The following is a 19,450-nucleotide window of genomic DNA, read 5'->3' on the forward strand; positions in this document are numbered from 1 at the left end:
GAAATCAGGTGCTGTGGACAAACAATGGTCATCTTTGCAAAGAGAGAAGGCTAAACGGAGTTTGGGAGGAAATGAAGAATTACATGGGGTTTGAGGGTTGCTTGTTCTCTGGGCCCCCGATGGCTGAAAAAGGGGGAGCCCTCTATAACCTGAGGCATGGTGATCAGGTTAGGAATAAGGGGGAAGTGGCCAATACTGAGGCCTGATAAAGTCTTCCTTGTTGTGTGGCAAGGAGGACGTGGAAATCTTTTCCTAAAAGTCCCCGTAGAATTGGATAGATAACCATCTGAAACCCATCTCTCTGAAATAAACTAAGTTTAATAACTCAGGAGTTAGGACATAGGTTAAAAACTCCAGAAGTTCAATGCTTGCTTTTTGTCATCATCTTCTGTGAATCTGTGTTGTTTTCCCTGCACGGAGCCTGTAGTGGGTCTTTGTGGAAGGCACCGAGAGGAACTGCTGCTCTCAGGAACTCAGAAGTGGAAAGCACTGAAAAGAACGTTCTCCATTGTAATAGAAAAGGACAAGGAATTTCTCAAGACCAGAAAATGCATCAATTGGGATATTTTACTGTGCACATTCTCTCTCCCCCCCGCCCCCGCAAAACAAACAAAACATACCTTTTAAAAAATAACGTAGAACTATAAAAAGTGCCATTTAAGAAAGCCCATGATTAAAATAGGTGATTTCATGTTTTGTTTTGTTTTCCAAATGAGAGTTTTCTTCCCCTCTATTTTGTGTGGTTTGGTGTCTTTGGGTATGTTACAGAGAAAGGAGAGGAGAACGGGGAAATATTTTAGTAAGGGAAAATGAGAACATGCAAAATGAGTAATGAAAGATACCATTCGTTCATTTGGTGAGGATCTAATTTGCCTAAAACTCATCGTGCACCCTAGAGAGAATTTCCAGTCTTTAAGAGAACTCCTTTTGTACCTGAGATTTGCTACTGAAAAGACTTGTAACTTTGAGTGAATGAATATGCATGATAGCCCCGCACAAGGCTGAATTGAACTTTTTCTCCAGCAGACCAGAAATCATTCCATCAAAAGATTCCTCTTACAAGTGCATTGATTCAATCCATCCACACTAAACTCAGTTCCCCCTAAAAAAAAAAAAAAAAAAAAAAAAAGGCAGGCGTGATTTTTGAAAAGCAGCAAAATCAAAGTATGTTCACATTAAGTGGAGATGGTTGTCAAATAGCTGAGAAAGGAAAATAACTGAAATCTATGTGATTTTAAGATTATGATACACTTAAGTAAGTAGTTTTAAAAGCAGGGGGAAAAAATGAAACCTCAAAATTTGGGGGGCCTGGTTTTCATCACATTTGTTTTTTTCTCCTGTTTGAGAAACTGTAATCATTACTTAGGTTTGTGTTTAAAAAGCGTTTTTCAAAAAAAAAAAATTAAAATAAAATAAATAAAAATAGTTTTTCCTTGTGAAGAACTGGAGAACCACTAGAAAACAGAACAATAAAGCCACGGACCCCACACAAATGGATCCCACCCTTTCAATCAGTACTTCTTCAAAAGCTGGGAAATGAGGAATCTAGAAGTGTTGTCTTTGATCATACATGAAAAAGTTACAAAGTGAACTCATCTTGGTTTCTTTCAGTTCCTGCCACACATGTGAATAGGAATTCATGGGTTTAATTGGAAGAGCAGGAAATATATTTTTTTACCTTTGAAAATGCGATGCGAAAAAAAAACGCAATACAATACCTTGATACTTTATTTGGAATGACATTAATTGGAAATGATTTTATATCATCTACTTAGTGAGGTTAAGAGCTGATAAATAACTCTAAGTAAAGGGTGGTAATAAATGGAAGGCAGTGCTCTATATGGGTGGTGTCTTGTGCATTACCATCCTGACTCATTTTACGTCTGATGATCTTAACATCCTTACTAATGACTTGGAAAGGGAAATATAATGACCCACTAATAAAAGCTGCATGTGATTTCTAGTTAGGAGGTGTTGCATATCAAATCAGGCCTTATGGAAAGAAATCAGTAATGTGGAGAGGTAGGCCATCCTTTCTAGTTAACGTTAGTATATGTTATTTTCTTAAAACTTTAATTTTTTTCTCATTATAAAAGTAATAACTTGTTTGTAGAAACACTGGAAAGTAGAAAAATATAAAAGAAAGTAAAAAGCACTGTAATTTAATCACCCTGGGGCGAACCCTGTTGACTTTTTTTTTTTTTTTTTTTTGTGTTTACTTTCAGCCCTTTTGCTGAAAGGCTTTTTTTTTAACTGGTTGAGATCATACCACACACATAATTTTTTTCACACACACATCCTTGCACATCTTTTCCACTTAGCATTATATAAAATTGCCCATGTCATTACAGACTTAGTGAAACATCTCTTTGAAAGGCTGTGGAATGTTTAGTTGTAAGGCTTTAGATAACCCCGGGGATCTGGGAGAACTGGAATTTCGTGGTTGCCTTGACTCCTGTCAACATGATGTTTAAATCTCCCACTTTATAGCTGAGAACACAGCATCTTCTTGAAAACATAAAAAGAAAAATAACGTCTGGGTTTGTGGGCTGTGTAGCGGTAGGCATTCCGCAAAGGTCTGTTGAATTTGATGTCGACCTGCAGGGTCTGAACAGAGTTCCGGTCGTCCCATCCTGGCTGATACTGAAAGAAGCCTTTAAGAGCAGCCTCCGGCAGGGGCCCTGGCTGCTTCCAGGTAGTAGACTGTGGGAATCCAGCTTTTTACATCTAAGTGTCTGTCAGTAATCTCTACTAGTGGCTTTAGAAATCTGTACCACATGAGTTTATGGTCTCATTTGGCCCATGTTTCTTAACTGCCTTGGGAGGAGTATCTGTTTGGCCTAACGATTTAGGATTTCTTCATCCATTATTGAATGGATGCCAAGCTTTGTAAAAGATGGCTCGGAGTGATTTTCTTTGGTGGTGTGTTTGCTCCTGAGTATCAAAATTCTCAATAAAAGGCTTTCTGTTCTCTGACAACAGGCCATTTTTCCCAGACACACGCCTTGTTGTTTTCCCATCGTTAACAGTAGATAACAGTTTGGATGCAGCCAGAAGCAGTTGGCGTGGGCCTGTATTTGAGGGGCTTCTGGAACAGTCTTCTGTCCACTCACTGTAGGGTGCCACCTTAACCAAAGCTTTATTGACCTGAAATCTCTGTGGGTTGTCGGCTCTGCCTTAGCTGTTTCTCCAATTTTCTTTGTTCTGTCTGCTTTTCCTCCCAGGCAATGACTATATGGTGATTGCTGTTGCTTTTCTTCCTTGCTCATTTTTCAGAATTACCGCTTTGCTCCAAGCTTGTCTCTGCCATGTGACCGTCTTGTAAAAGTCGCTTCATGCTCTCCATTCCCCAAGCAAAGGAATGGACCAGTTAACCTGCTGTTTTAAAAAAGCTGCTGTAATCGAAACAGTCATTCTTTGTAACTAGATTCATAAAGAGGCATTATGATGATTGATTTTTTTATTCAGTAAAATTCAATAACAGCGATAATGGCTAAGCACTTTATATACATTTTTCCATTTAATCCTCCTAGAAAATCTATAAGGTACATAGTATCACTTCCATTTCAGACAAGGAGACAGGGGTATAGAGAGGTTAAGTAACTTGCCTGAGACCCCATAGTGCTAAGTCTGTGCTCTTAGAGAGGAATCCTACTTCATACGAAGTCCCTCTTCTTGCTAGATGCCATCGTGAGAGGCGGGGAAGCTTTATTCGTTCCGTTGTTCTATCCCTAGCACCTAGGAAATGCACTGCACATAGTACTTTCTCCATAGATCTATTTTTGATGAATGAGTTTATTGTTGACTGAAGTAAATTATGATTATTTAGTGCCTCCAATGCGCAAGATGCACCAAAGAATACAGAGATTCCCAAGACACCGTTCTTGCCCACCCCCCTTACATCCTAGTCCGTAAAATAGACATATACATAAATAGCCGTAAATCCAAAGCAGAGAGGGTAGTGAGTGCTGTTCAGGAGATTCAAAGCATCTGCAGTAGGAACATGGAAGGGGTGAGAGAGTTCCAATGGTTGACATGTAGGATATTTTCATGGAAGGCGCAGAATTTGTGTTCACCCCTTATTGTCGAATATGGCTTAGTAATTAATAACTAGAGTGCCCCGAGGTTAATTTGATCTCTCTTTGAGGATCTCCATTCTTGAGGCACCTCGGGGTCCTCTTTCTGAGTATTTCACTCTCTGCCTAGAAGATGTAACCAATGTGTACCTGACCTCTGTGTATATTTAGGAAGTTCCTGTTCTGAGTAAGTGTCATGAACTCATTCTTTCCAATGAAATAAAGTATAAAGATGGTATCGAGTCTTTAAGTTTTGACACACTGTTCTCTTCCCTTCCTCTGTAAAATCGGGGAGACCAGATGATTTAAAAAAAAAAAAAAAAGGAGTAAATGTTGTTCTTTGGGAATCTGTGGAGCAGGCAATGAAAGTGAAGAATGAGGGCTAGGTAGTAGTAGCCAGATCGAGAGACTGCCTTTCTGGAAGTGGTCGGTTGTCTTTCATAGACGTGGAACGTGTTTCCTGTAGGACTGAAATGAGTTTCTGGACAAAGATGGGTTTGTTCTCCAACTCACCTCATCTGATGCTCTCTGCACCCCTGGTTATTTTGTGGTTGGATATTAAGTAGCTGGATATCAGAGGCTCATGAGCAGTTTCTTGCCATTCTAGTCAACATTCAGATGTAGGGAGAGGCTTGTAGGGAAAGAGGAATATATTCTAAGCCTTTTAACAACGTGTGGTAAAATATACATAACATAAAATTTACCATTTTAATCATTTTAAAGTGCATACTTCTGTGACACCAAGTACATTTACATTGTTGTGCAGCCATCCCCACTATCCATCTCCAGAAATCCTTTCATTTTGCCAAACCGCAAGTCTATACCCCTTAAGCACTAACTCCCCATTCCCCCTGCCTGCAGCCCCTGGGGACCACCCTTCCACTTTCTGTCTCTATGAATCTGACTACGCTAGGTGCCTCATATGAGTGGAATCATATAGTATTTGTCCTTCTGTGACTGGCTTATTTCCCTTACTGTAATGTTTTCAAGGTTCATCCATGTCATACCTTGTGTCAGGATTTCCTTCTTCTTTAAGGCTGAATAATATTCCAGTGTGTGCCCTAGCCTTGTAAATAAGTAGCAGTTTTACTTGAAAAGAAAACAATAAAACATTGCTGCAAATATTACCTCCTCTCTGATCGAAACTATATCATTTCCTTTCCTTTTTCTGAAGGACATAAAAGGTTCTCTGGAAATTTATTTCTTTTTCAGATTTTCTTTCTTTATTCTAGAGAGAGAGAGAGAGAGCAGGGGGAGGAGCAGAGGGAGAAGGATAAGCAGACTCCACGCTGAACACAGAGCCCGAGACAGGGCTCGATCCCAGTGCCGTGAGATCAGGACCCAAAAGCCAAAACCAGGAGTCGAGTGCCTAACCGAGTGAGCCCCCTGGGCGTCCCTGTTCTGGGAATTTCTTTTGGGGAAAGAAATTTCCCATTTTTGTTTCTAGCTTAAGACATTTTGGGGGACATATTTGACTAAACTGTTTACTTTAAATTTGTCAGATTAGAAAGATACTTTTTCATGTGTGTCAAGAGCTAATGTGTCTCTGTTTTTTAAAAAATATTTTAGTTTTCAAATGGTAGATTGATTGGTGTTTTAACAGTAAGCTAACTGTTCACAACTATCACAGGCCTACTATTTTTCTACAAAACGTCACCACGCCAGCCTCAGAGCACTGAGAACACATTCACTATGACTCTTCCCATTAGGATAGATTCTCCAAAATGCTTCCCTGAGCACCTGCGTCGGGCTGTTTTGCCTCTCTAATCAGGATCTGAACTTCATGTTGTTCTCAGCACATCATTGGCACTCAGGACCTATGTAGAATGCATGTACGTAGACTCAAGAATGTAACAGAGTTTGGGTTTTGCCCATGTATATTCAAACCAGTTCAGCAATCACCGATTTCTCCCTGTGGCTCCTGTGAAGTATGGAGGGGTCTAAATACTTCTCAAACCTCTCTTTTACATTCTTAGTTTCACTGCCTCAGCTGGATCATTGTGTCAGCCTCTTATTTAGCTCCTGACTTTTGCATGTCTTTATTTTCTTCTTCATTCCTCCTGATGCCGCCAGATCATTGGTCTCAAAGTTGCAAATTTGATCATGCCCCACCTCTGCTTACTACCAGTTGCCTTTAAGATAATGCACAAACTTAACACTGGCCCCGGCTTACCTTGCTGGCCTCCTACCCAAGTAGCTCTCCCTTCCTTCACCCACGATCGTGACCCCCTTCCCCACACACATTCTCACCTTCGCTCCTGCTTCTCTTCAGCTAGAATACCCTTTCCATCATTCTCTGCCTGGCAAGTTTCTGCTCACTTTTCAGAATTTGCCTCAAGCTTCATCATTGCGGTGAGACTTATTTCCCAATGTGGAACTATTAATGGCTCCCGTTTTCTCTTCTAGACACCTTTATTGTAGTGTTTATCCCTTTGTACTATGATGCTCTGTTAGAGTCTGTCTCTGCTGCTAAATTTTGAACTTAGTAAAGATCCAGGACTCCGTCCATCTCATCTTTGTTAACCCAGCCTCCAGCATAGATCATGGCTCATGGCAGTTCCAGAAAAGAATGCTGAATGAATGAGTGAATGAATGAATGGAAGGGAAGGAGGAGGGGTTGGGAGAGGGGCAAGAGAGAGAGAGAGGGGGGCAGGCCCACCTTCACTTCTGAGGTATAAAGGAAAACTAATAAGTGTGGTTTTGCCCTCAAGTATGTCATTAAAAACGTCATGATCCATTGTGGGCTGCCTGTCAGTAGGAACATTACTGGAACCTGATTCGTTTAGCCATGTGGACTTCACTTGAACCTTAAAAGTGAGATAGATTCAAAGACACTGAGGGAGGAGGTGCCATCCCAGGTAAGGGAAATGGCCTAGACTACTAGGTTGTGATTGAATAAATCAAAATATTTTAAATCCGGAAAGCATCTTTGTATGTTAATTGGATTCATACAGCTATTCTATAGGAAAATTGGGACTTGGTCCCCAAAAGTACAGCAAGTTTCCTGTTAAAGCGCCGGATGAACAAAACTCAAACCAGCCCCATGGTGTTCACTCCTGCCTTACCATCCTTCTCTCTCCCTTACCCATACTCTTTTTAAATTCTCCAGATGCGTCTAAAAAGGGAGCATTGTTTTTTTTCTTTTTTTTATTATTGTTATGTTAATCACCATACATTACATCATTAGTTTTTGATGTAGTGTTCCATGATTCATTGTTTGCGTATAACACCCAGTGCTCCATGCAGAACGTGCCCTCTTTAATACTCATCACCAGGCTAACCCATCCTCCCACCTCCCTCCCCTCTAGAACCCTCAGTTTGTTTTTCAGAGTCCATCGTCTCTCATGGTTCATCTCCCCCTCCAATTTCCCCCCCTTCGTTCTTCAAAAGGGAGCATTGTTAATCAAAAGATAAAACTAATCCTCTAGTAGAAGGAAGGTTTACATTTTCCTTTTATCTGTCATAACAGCAGAAAATAGTCTTTTAGAGTATAATGGTGAATTGTATTTTGTCTAAGTGGTACACGAAATGGAAATTTACTTTGGCTTGTTCATCCTCTATGAATAAGATGATCCTACAACAAAATAGTATGCAGGCTTCTCTCTTGGGAACAGTGGGGGTAAAATATAAACAGTATTTTCATATACTGTCAGATGTTTGGAGAGCTGCCTTCTATGATTTTAATGTTGTCTGAACGTACATTCTCCACCTCATTGAGCACTTAAGTAGGTTTTGATTTGTTCTTCAACATTGTGTTTCCCCAGCATGAGGAGAAGCCCCTGCTAAACCTTATTTTGTTTTGACAAAGAGAAAATCCTACCCTACCTCTGAATGTGTTCTAGGATTCTTTCCAGTTTTTTTAGGGCATGGTCTCTAGAGCTATTCAGAATGCAAATAAATGACCCAAATGATCAAATCCTGGCAGAAGATAAAGTGCATGTAAATAATAGAATTGGCTGAAATTCACAGATACATCTTTCTACTGATACAAATGCACACATGAGTCTCAGAGAGGGAGAGAGAGAAATATCCTAATATAAAACAGACTTCATATATATATGTTCAGTAGAATGATAGATACTAAAGTTTTTATTGGACAGATTGAAAGAGTAAACCCCAGAAGGCCTAATGGAAGCATCTAAGATGGGCTTTGGTGTTTTATATTCAGAGAAAGTTTGCTATTAGTCTTAAGAGCACAAGGGAAAGATACCAGCCATTGAGAGATATGGCAAGTTGCAGCAATTGGAAGTAAATTTCTTTAGGGCTTTGGGAATTTATATAAACAGCCATTAAGTAGCAGTATGTATTCTGAGTGGGGTTTTTTTCCTGAGTGTTTTGAAGTCGATATAGTAAGGGGTGATGGTAGAGGTTGAGTAAAATTTGTGTCTCATGGGAGATCAGAGGAAGTAGCCTGAATTGGGAAACAGGATCCTTGTCTAGAAAACTAGTGAAACAGTCCCTGTGCTAGTAACAAGGCTCTAGGCAGGGGCCCAAGGGGAAGGAGTAAATCTGAAAACAGGGCCTTGGTCGTGCATTTGATATGAGAAGATACAGTAAGAGGGGAATCAAGGGTGGGTCCCAAGTCGTGAGTCCAGGAAACAAAGAGGATGAGCCCAGAGAATTTAGGAAGTAGAGTTAGTGATGTTTATCCAGCTATCCCATACACTACTCATTCTTGTGATGTGTTAATAGGTAGCACAAGGAGGGGCGCCTGGGTGGCTCAGTCGTTAAGCGTCTGCCTTCAGCTCAGGTCATGATCCCAGGGTCCTGGGATCGAGCCCAGCATCAAGCTCCCTGCTCCGCAGGAAGCCTGCTTCTCCCTCTCCCACTCCCCCTGCTTGTGTTCCCTCTCTCACTGTGTCTCTCTCTGTCAAATAAATAAATAAAATCTTAAAAAAAAAATGGGTAGCACAAGGAGTACCGGTTAAGTTCGGAAAACACTTAGATAAGGTTAAGGATAAAGTTAAACAGTAACTACAGGACTTCTTAGAGACTTTAATATGCTATTATGCAAGGATTAGACCGAGTGTTCTGTGTTTCCCATATTTACCGGATTGTGGGATTAGGTGAATTGGCAGTTGGTTGATTGATGGAACATCTTGGGAACATACTTTGGAAAATTATTTCAGAATGAGAGAATGATGTGTATTTACAAATACCTGGACGATAATGAACCCTCCATATGAGGGTCTTTTGATCATAATAGGTAGGAACTTGAGGGAATGTGAGGGAACAGGCTAGGATGAATATTTGGAAATCATAGACAGAGAGCTGTCTACCAGAAACATGGCTGAGATTGGATCCTTCTTTATGGTGACCAATAATTAATAGGAGCTCGGCGGCGTGTGCATGGGTACATGGGAGTAAGGCAGGGGTGACAGAGGTCTAGGAAGATATCCTGGAAACTATGCTGTCACCTGAAACTATGCTGGAAAGATCTGATACATGGCAGTGACAAACCATGGGGTTCCAAGAGGGCCTCCTGGTCTGGTTTGTCAAGAAGAACATCTCCCCTCATTCACCAGTTGTGTTGTGGGAGGATGCTAATGCTAGGGCAGAGGGTGAGTCCATGGCGGACCCAAACTCCCAGCTCAATTCAACACTTACTGACCCTTCATATCCTTTGTGGAGATAAGAGAATAAGTAACATCTAGGTCCTGCGCTCAAGGAGGCCACTATTTCTGAAGAGAAAGGAGAAAAGCAGTTAAACTTCTAAGTGTAATACAGTTAACAAATGCTTCTAAAGCAGCTATGAATCTGACAAGGTCTTCAACCATGATTGGGCAAAGAGGTTTAACATAACTTGAATTATTGCTAACTCAAGACAACTGGGGAAATAAACATTATATGAACAAAGTGTAAGTCTTAAGCCCAATTTTATAATCAGAAGATTACTTTAAAAATTTTTTTTCTTATAACAATGTTTAAATGGACTGAAGCATGCCTCTTTGGAGATATCAGAATTGACATAGTGGTACGTGAGGTGTTTTAAAGGTGACCTCTGTCTCTAGAATGGAACTACAAATATATTTTTTCTTTTACTGGACCATGCATTTTATCTTTAGAATTTTGAGTTGTATTTTACTCTGCTATATGTCCTGTTGATATCAGATAGTTTAAGCTGAGCCAACCAAAGGCGGGTAAATTGACAGTTGCTAATGTAAATTTCCCAGCGAGTAGAAAAAGCTTCCATTAGAAGCTCACAGGCGCCCATTGTAAGGATGCTCCTTTGTGCTTTTCTCTTCTGGCTCGGACACAAGCTGGCCCCCTGGGCTTCGGCTCTGCTCCTACCGCTCCCTGCTGTGCACCAAGAAGACTTTTCATAATACCATCAATTATATATATATATATATGTGTTCGTGAAAGGAGTGTGTAAAAAGAAATATTAAAAGTTTACAGTGCGTTTTAATAGTTTGTGTATCTTTCTGAGTTCTGATGGCAAATGAAAGCTAAAAGGGTGTGGATATGGTTATATATACATACTGTTTTGTCTTTTCTCCTGTCGCCTATATCTCTCCATATCCTGTACATGACTAACATTTGGGATGACCATGCCCAATGGCTGGATGCTTCTCAACACAGCACTCCGGAAAACCCAATGAATTGCTATTTCAGTGTTTGCGATGATGTGCGGCATCATCCTGCCTTTTTGTCTGCTTCCCTGCCTCGCATCAAACAGGCACTTAATAAATCTGTATTGAGCAGAAAGGGAAGGAATACTGTTAGACAGGAGTGCAGTAAAGGGAATGCCTAGAAAGAGCCATCCTTTATCTTATATTTTACCAGCTGTTGGAAAAGTCATCTCTTGTGTTTGGCTTTCTGTGAGCACTTGAGTAATGTCTACTTATAGCTTCTCCGAAGATCACCCTCTTCTAGAATGGGTATCTGAAAGCCTAGTCTACCAACAGAGAGGCTTCACTGGCCGCTGGAATATAGGGAGCTCTCTCTTTCTCTCTTCCCCCCCCATCCACTGAACCTGGTTGCCTTTGTGATTAAGAGTTATGTGTGGTATTCTTGGAGAGGAGACTTTCAGAGATGGGACTTAAACTCTCCTTAACATTGTCCTGTAATTAGAAAGTTTTATACACTCAAGGAGTTTGCATCTGAATTAGAATGAAGTCACAGGAGTGACTTGATTTGAGCAGGACCCTGGTCTCATGCTCCAGCAGTCACAAAGAGAAACAGATATATTAGTCATTAGGGAACTGGATTCCACTGGGCTCAAATCCAGGGATTGTCTTTCCTACAACCATTAGTTTCTTCATTTTGGCACAGAAAAGGGAAAAAAAATTACTTGCTCCAGTAACTGAAATCATATGGGGGTTATCTTTCCTGATGCTGTATAACCAGGTCTTGTAGAGCTAGGAGTATATATGATGCTCCTACTGTATGCAAAACCTCCAGAAACTTTATTTAGTACTTTTGTCAAGAAAGCCAATAGGAGAGACACTTCTGGTCTTAAATATTCAAAGGAATGAATTTTTTGAATTATTTATTTTTAAAAGTCATTTTTAAAATGGAGATTAGGGTGTGGTAGGAGAGACAAAACTTGACGGCAGCCTAGTGATGACTGTATGTTGAAGTAGATCAACAGCAATAGTAGATAGATATCAGTAGCAATCAATAATTGTCTATTTGTAGAGCTTTCACCTCTATACAGCCATCCATATATACACCTACTCCCAGACCCAGCAGCAGCTTCAGAGTTGGGGGACAAGCAGAGCAGAGTAGCATAGATGTGGGTATTAAGAAGTCTTTAGGCCACAGCACAGAGAAGAGGAAATGCTGGGCTGAGCTGTGGAGTAGAGCTGGCGAGTGGAGCTTCACAAGGCAGATGGTAAAATGGGCCTGTTGCCCATCTCTTAGGAGTGAAAGAGCTGTGACCTGAGCAGAGTCAACTCAGTCCCCAAGTGCATGGTCAGTCCTTGTCCTGGATAATCCATCTTCTCAAGAGGGCAAGATCTCGGAACCCTGCTGAGGAAGCAATGAGTAGAGATCCTGAATCTTCTTCCACAGCTGCTGGAAGCCTAACATCCTTCTTCACTGCCTGCAGGGTGGATGAGAGATGTTTGGATGGGATTCCCTGATTTTTCTGTCCACTTAGGCTTGGCTTCCAATTATGTATGACCTATGTGTGTACTGGAGCTAGGCATTGCCCTTTGAAAGTTGGGGTTCTGTTCACTTTTAGCCCAGTGGCCAAAGATGTTTTCAGAGGTGTAGGGGAAGCTGAAAGCCTGGTGAGAAAGCAGTATTTCATTGCCCCTTTTCTTTGTTCTTGTATTTAGAGGAAGGGCAGGGGACGGGGTTCTCGAATGGGGTGTTTAGAAAGGTGTGGGACATTTGGGGTGGATGCACTGATGGAAGAGCACTGCAGGCTATTGGTGGGCAGGAATAAAGGTTGCCAAATGTCGTTTAGTGTGTGAGACAGTTTCCTACAATGAAGAGATGTCCCACCTAACATGCCCATAGAGGAAAACACTCTGAAGGAGCCTCAGGATTTGGCCCTCCCTGAAGGTTAGTACAGTTATGCAGATCTGCCCACTTGGCCGTCAGGGTAGTCTGAGGCTAGGGATGGCCTTCCATTGTTGATACAAAGCCATCTTTCCGTCCATTCGTCCATCTGTGCCTTCACCCATCCATCCTCTCAGGACTCCTTTGGTGAAGGATCTCATAGCCACCTGGGATCCCCATTATTCCCCCCCTCAGTGATATTGTCCCTGTGTCAGCTTCACTAAACTCTCGTTCCTTTGTGAGCTGACTGATTTAGTAGGAATGACAAATTGTTATGCCAGCTGAGGGCAGAGAAGGTAGAAGGCATCAAAGCCTACTGGAAGGAGAACGAGAAGAGGAAGAAGAGTGAAAAAGATGGTTTATGATTTGTCTAGGTATGAGAATAGGCACCTGTGTTGTTAATCCAAGAAATATACTTGGCCAGTGCTAATGGAATCCCTCCCACATCTAGGTCAGTGCTTCTCAATTGTGAGCGTGCATCAGCCTCCCCTGGAGGGTGTGTTCAGACAGACTGCCAGGCACCATCCCCAGACTTTCTGATGGAGAAAGTCTAGGGTGGGGCCCGGGAATTTGCTTTACTAGCAAGTTCCCAGTGATACCAGTGCTGTCTGGGAGCCATCCTTCTCTAGGCCTAGGTCCTGGAGATGAGTGAAACAGCTGAACTATTCCCATCTCTGGGACGCCTGGGGGACCAGGCTGAGAGGGGAGGAGCTTGCCTTACTCTTGACCTTCAATCATGGCCCCAGAAGAAGAAAGAAGGAGTTTAAGTCTAGCACCCCTGGCAGATGAGCACATTATCAGCCTCACCATCACCCCTGTTGCTGGGATCCCCACAGATGCCTGTATGCTGTATTTTCTGAAATAGTGAGAAAAAAGAACAGAGTAAGCTCTGTGTTCACGTGTCTTTCCGTATAGAAGTAAGTGGACTTAACTGGTGGCTTTTCTTGATGTCTCTTAGCTTGCACTGTCCTGTAAGCCAGGGCATCAGAGACCGTGGGCAGTGCTTCCTTTTGTGACTAAATAAGGGGGAGTTGTAAGAACACACAACCGGTGAAGGTTTCCCTAAAGGAAGGCATTTGGTTTAAAGCCCAAACCACTGGAAGCCTCCTTTTTACCCAGAAAGGAACCCAAGTCAGGATTGAGCAGTGTTTCCTTCTGTATTTTCCTGACTTCCTCGGAATCTCCACTGTCAGTAATCACTCAAGTATTAATGGTTTTGCTTTTCTTCTTCCTAATGAGTTAATGACAGTGGTGCTTTATTCCAGTCGGTCCATAAGGGAAGAATGGAGATAGAGGGGGACACCGCTGGAAATGTGAACAGGAATGTGAATGACACTTTTGATAGTGTCTACTTTTACCGGCACTCCGTGATTTTTCAAGATAATTCTTAGGACTATTTTTCGTCAAATTTGACCTTATGGCCGAATAACAACACCCTTTTTTCCTCCTTGATGCTTCCTTGGAACCACAAAATATTATTAGTTTGAGTACTTAGCAGCAGTTGAGGGGCAGCATGATATTTTGGATTTCATTTTTTATCCGATTTAGAAGGCCCTGTGGTACTAAATAAAAATGTCACTGTGTAAAATGTAGAAGCTTTCTGTCACAAATGTTTTTAAAAATTCATGAAGGGCTGAGGATTTGATTTATCTTATCCTCTTTCTGTGATTTATTCATATTTAATGTTAGTTTCAACATTTGAGGCATGAAGAACTTTTTCAAGTTAAAAACTGTGGTGAATTAGTTTTATTCGAAGCAACATTCCACTGGGCCAGTTTTTGAATTATGCAGTTCATTCCTCTTCGTGTGTTCGAGGGGCAGATATGTTTGGTTTTCCCAGTGGCTGGAATTCTCACTAGGGAAACCGTTCATTGCTGGGGAGCTTGAGTCCCCCAGCTACTTGGTTTCGACAGCTGTTTCCCTGGTATCCAAAGACAGTTTCTTCGGCATTAAGCAGGATCACACAAATGTGGTGGCAAAAGAGGAGAGTGGGAAGAGACCTCACCTTTGGAACCATCATTTTGTTTGCTGTCTGGTTTTTCCTTTTTGATACTTTGAGCCTCTGAGTCGCCTGTGTTTTCAGGAGCATCTTTAGTCGGAGACAATATGAGTCTTTTCTGTGGATTGTTCATAAATAATAAATGATAATAGAATTAGCTTTGAATGAAGGAAAGAGAATAAACTCCGAATGAACGCATCATTTTTTTTTTTTTTTTTTTTTTTTGGCTAGTGAATAAACACCTAGGATCTGTGACACCGGCCTCTCTCAAAGCCCCGGAAGGCTAAAAGGCTGGTGGCAAGAGGGCTGCGGGCTCTCCGTGTTCCGCCCCTGGGGCACATAGAGCTGCCCTCGGGGACGTGGGCGTGTTTGCTCATACCCTGCACGCCAGGTTGGCTTTTCGATGGCTGGGGGATGCGGTAAGGTACTGTTGCTCTGGACACTCTGGCTTCTGCCTAGCCTTCCGCTTGCCCGTCCACCTGTCCTGCTGGCCTTCCATCCCTTTATCCTTTCCTTCTTTCTGTCTTTTTGTTCTTTCCCTCTTACTCCCATTCTCCGACTCTGCAGACACTTGTGAGCCCCTCCTCTGGGCCAGGCGCTCTGCCTCCACAGAGGTAGTCAGCTTCACACAGCGTGAGAGGAAATGTGCCTGTCTAGCCTGCTGGAAGTAATCAGCCTTTTAATAAGGACATCAGGGAAGAATGGGAATAAAAGGCACTGAGTGCCTCCAAGGATAAAGCCCTTTCCACCTGGTTCTCCCACTTGTTTGTCAGCTAGGGTCCGGCCCGTCAGAACCGCGCCCACCAGACAGAGCAGCGAAAACTTAAGTGTGTGGTTTTTCGAAGCAGTCGGGAGCATTTCGCCATCATGAATTGATTTTATTTCTTTGCTTAATGGAGAGAATCATCTCTTTAAGTAAAATGATCTCTTTCCTCCTCAGAGTATTGGAAAGAAGTTACCTCCAGCTACAGCAACTCCAGACCCGTCAAAACCAGAAATGGACAGCAGGACAAAGAGTGAGTTTCCTTATATCTCCATTTTACACTTGGAAGCAGTTAAGGGTTTTCTCGTCATTGAAATGCCTTTGAAAAATCCTCACATAATCTCAGTGGCTATTTCACTTTTTTTATTTTAAATTTCAGGGTAGTTAACATACGGTGTTGTATTAGTTTCGGGTGAACAATATAGTGATTCCACAATTCTATACATTACTCGGGGCACATCATGATTAGTGTACTCTTTAATCCCCTTCACTTTAATGGCTTTTTAAAACGCATCACAAAAAATACCCCAAATGTGTTTCACGAGGTCCTGCCGGTGGGTGGGCACAAGGTAGGTTCAGAACTCCTGGGTTTTTTTTTTTCTCCTTTCTGGAACGTGGCTCTTTCCTGCCACCTGTATCTTGCGCATGTGCAGAGCCAGGACTTATCCATGTAAACCCAAGCACTTTGCATAGTTCGGAAGGCAGAAAGATTCTGGAGAATGGCATCTCAACAGTTTGGGGATTCACAGGCCTTCAGGCCCGGGAGGCCCTGTCTTTTAGCCTCCGCCCTCAGCCAGCACTCCCAAACCCTGCCTTCCTGACGGCTTTCTCCATGCCTCTCGGCTGCAATCTCTCTACGTACAGATGTCTTTCTTCCATTGAGCCGCATATGCTCTTCCTGTAACTTTTACTCACGAATTTTAGTCTCCGAGTCTATATTGGTATTAGCCCATTTTTCTCCTGACAGCTCTTTAAGGGTTTGAGGATAGCTGTCTCCCCACAACCTTCCCAAAGCACAGTATTCCCTATTCTAGATTGTTGCCAGTTAAAATACAGGATGTCCAGGTACATTGACATTTCAGATAAACAGTGAATAATTTTTTGGTTACAAGTAAGTCCCATGCACTATTTGTTGTTTATCTGAAATGCAAATGTACCTGGGCATCCTGAATTTGTAGTTCTTAACCTGGCAAGCCTCCAATTCCTTTCTTTATCCTTCCAGTAACTAGGGCGTTCTGGGCAGGCTCTGGTCAGAAACAATTACTTCAATTCCTTCTACAGATTTTATGTTGTTTTTTTTTTTTTCTTTTCAGCCTCAGATTTTCTTATGAGGATAATGTGGACAGACTACTAATCTAGTTTGGAAAGCCAAAGATTGAGAGAACATAAATCACACATATATAATTATGATTCAGATAAGAGCAAAGCATAGCTTTATTCTTTTAATTGCAAAATGATATACCAGAAGCTCCTTTTGCACGGCAAAACAGGTAGTTTTGAGAGCATGTGAGCGAGACTGCCTTAGACTTCAGAAAATGAATTTGTGGAATAATGCAATATATGTTAAGAAAGAAAAAAAGAAGAAGAAGAATGTAGCAGGAGGGGAAGAATGAAGGGGGGGAAATCGGAGGGGGAGAAGAACCATGAGAGACGATGGACTCTGAAAAACAAACTGAGGGTTCTAGAGGGGAGGGGGGTGGGAGGATGGGTTAGCCTGGTGATGGGTATTGGGGAGGGCACGTTCTGCATGGAGCACTGGGTGTTATGCATAAACAATGAATCATGGAACACTATATCTAAAACTAATGATGTAATGTATGGGGATTAACATAACAATAAAAAAATTAAAAAAAAAAAAAAAAAAGAAAATGAATTTGTGGGACTTGCCGAGCCAAAAACGGTGGCTTTGATAAATAAGTTCATGGATGGTACAGATGCAGACGCCAGAGGTCTCCCTTAATGCTTAGGGTTCAGATGAGATCTACATGCCTTCCGTCTGTTAATGGTGTAGTCAGACTCCCGATACTAGGCAGAAAGCCCCCTCGCCTGAGGCTCTAGCCCCGTGGTTCTTACACTCGAGTGTGTATCACCTGGAGAGCTGGGCCCTAGCCCCCACATTGCTGGGTCCCACCTCCAGAATTTCTGAATCACTGGGTCTGGGGTGAGACCTGAAAATGTGCTTTTCTAAGGAATTTCCAGGTGCCGCTGCTGCTCCTGGTTTAGGGCCCACAACTTCAGAACCACTGTTTGAGGCTCATGCATGTTCCTAAGGAGAAACTGGCCCCATATTTATTCATGCAGGTTATAGGCTTATCACGCTAAACCTGCCTTTGGGCACTAAGGAATTTTGAAGAACTAAACGTTAAATCATTTATGCAAACATTTCTTTTGTTGGACAGTGGCCTGCCCTTCCTTCCATTCAACTACTTATTCTGTAGTTATGGCTATTAACAAGGTTATAAATGATCACTGTTATTTGCAAAGTTGCTTGGACAGCCAGAATGGGGAATAGGCAGGAAAATGAAAAGGAGAAGACCCATCAAGCCTCAAAGGTGATTGGAATATGGTCCCCAGGACAGGCTGTCCTCATGACATGTGACAACCAGTGGTCTTTACCAACCTGATTGTTTGCAGAAATAGTAATCCGAGAAACTGAGTTTTTCTTCATGGAGTTTCCATTAGAAGTAAAGTCAAAACAAGAGTTCCCATAGAAGTAAAGTCGAAATTCCCTGTAGATTGTTCACCTCTATCCAGAGGAAATAGGACCTTGGGTGACTTGTGGGTTGCTTTTGGGGGAGGCTGAGCAGTAGGGACCCGAGGGTCACTTGTAGGGATATGGCACAAAGCAGGACAGTCTGCGAGGCCTGCTTAAGTGACTAATCCTTGGGTCTCAAGAACTAGCCCTAGGATAAGATCATGTCCTTGATGCTTTCTTTTCGCCCTCTGTCATGTCTGCAGACAGGAGATTCGAGTCTTTCTGGAAAGATTAGTTGGGCTGGGGGAGGTAGATAGCTGTGTGTTAGAGCAGTGCTGGCTAATAGAAATATTATGTGAGCCACGTACATGATTTTACATTATCTAGTAGCCATGTTGTTGAAAAAGAAACAAGTGAACTTACTAATTTAAGTATATTTTATTTAACTCAATATATCCCCAATGTTATCTTTTCAACATTTAACCCGTATAAAATTGTTAAGTGAGGTATTTTTATTTTTTATTTATATGAGTCTTCACAATGCAGCGTGTATTTTATAATAAGCATGGCACATCTAATGTGAAACAGCCACATTTCAAATGCTCAGTAGCCACATGTGCCTAGTGGCCACCATATTGGACAGTGTAGTTTGAGAGTAATTCTGGGATCTAAGATGGGCTTCCTGGGCCTAGGTATTAACACAGATCCGAATATTCAGCTCCTTCAAGCATGTGGGAGGATCCTGGCTCTAACCCAAGCCTTGTTCAGTCCTACAAGTATCTATTAATTATGTCCATCCACCTGGCTCTCTGGAAGCTTCACGGTGAGGGGATGGGTTGTTACTGACGAGTGTTTTTACAGAGGCTAGGTGGTGTGTTTGGGCTAAGAGTCGGCAGTGTGGATTCTAGGATCAGCTGTGTTATTCGCTAGGTGTGTGACCTTGGGCCAGTAATTTTATTTTTCTGGCCTTGCTCTTCATTGTCTGTGTTGCCTTTGAAGTCAGAGGGTTGTGCTAGAGAAAACCCCTGAGGTTGCTCTTAGCATCTTCATCCTCTGATTCAATTCCAAAAGCTTTATGATTCAGAGTAAAAGGTTTCTGCGTTCAAAGAACTGAGCAGGCAGATGGGAGGGGCAGAAGGCAGATGGGAACAGTTCAGTAGGAATATGAGATGTCATCCGTATAGGTGTAAGTATGCGTGTAAGTGGGTAGCAGGTCAGAAGGAGAATTCTCACTGTCAGCGAAGGCTTGAAGGATGCTTATTGACAGATGTTTTTCATGGACCCAGAGCAAGAATTTCTGCAATTAATATCACCCAACCTACTTTCTGGTTTTCATTGTCAAGAGCAAATTCTGGGGTATTTGTTCTCCCTTGATTTCCGCAAAGCACCTAGGTACACTAAAAAGC

The 19,450-nt window shown here is 42.1% G+C and overlaps 1 protein-coding gene across 10 annotated transcripts in view; it reads left to right on the forward strand.

The window, feature by feature from the left end:
• SH3KBP1 (SH3 domain containing kinase binding protein 1) overlaps positions 1 to 19,450 on the forward strand; it is a 328,530-nt gene that overhangs the window by 213,613 nt on the left and 95,467 nt on the right. For all 10 annotated transcript variants that reach the window (XM_078064415.1, XM_078064418.1, XM_078064411.1 and 7 more), the window contains one exon: positions 15,527 to 15,602. In XM_078064415.1, the coding sequence (XP_077920541.1) occupies positions 15,527 to 15,602 (76 nt within the window). The remainder of the gene's footprint in view (positions 1 to 15,526; positions 15,603 to 19,450) is intronic.

The sequence above is a fragment of the Halichoerus grypus genome, chromosome X (assembly GCF_964656455.1).
Source record: "Halichoerus grypus chromosome X, mHalGry1.hap1.1, whole genome shotgun sequence".
Classification (NCBI taxonomy): Eukaryota; Metazoa; Chordata; class Mammalia; order Carnivora; family Phocidae; genus Halichoerus; species Halichoerus grypus.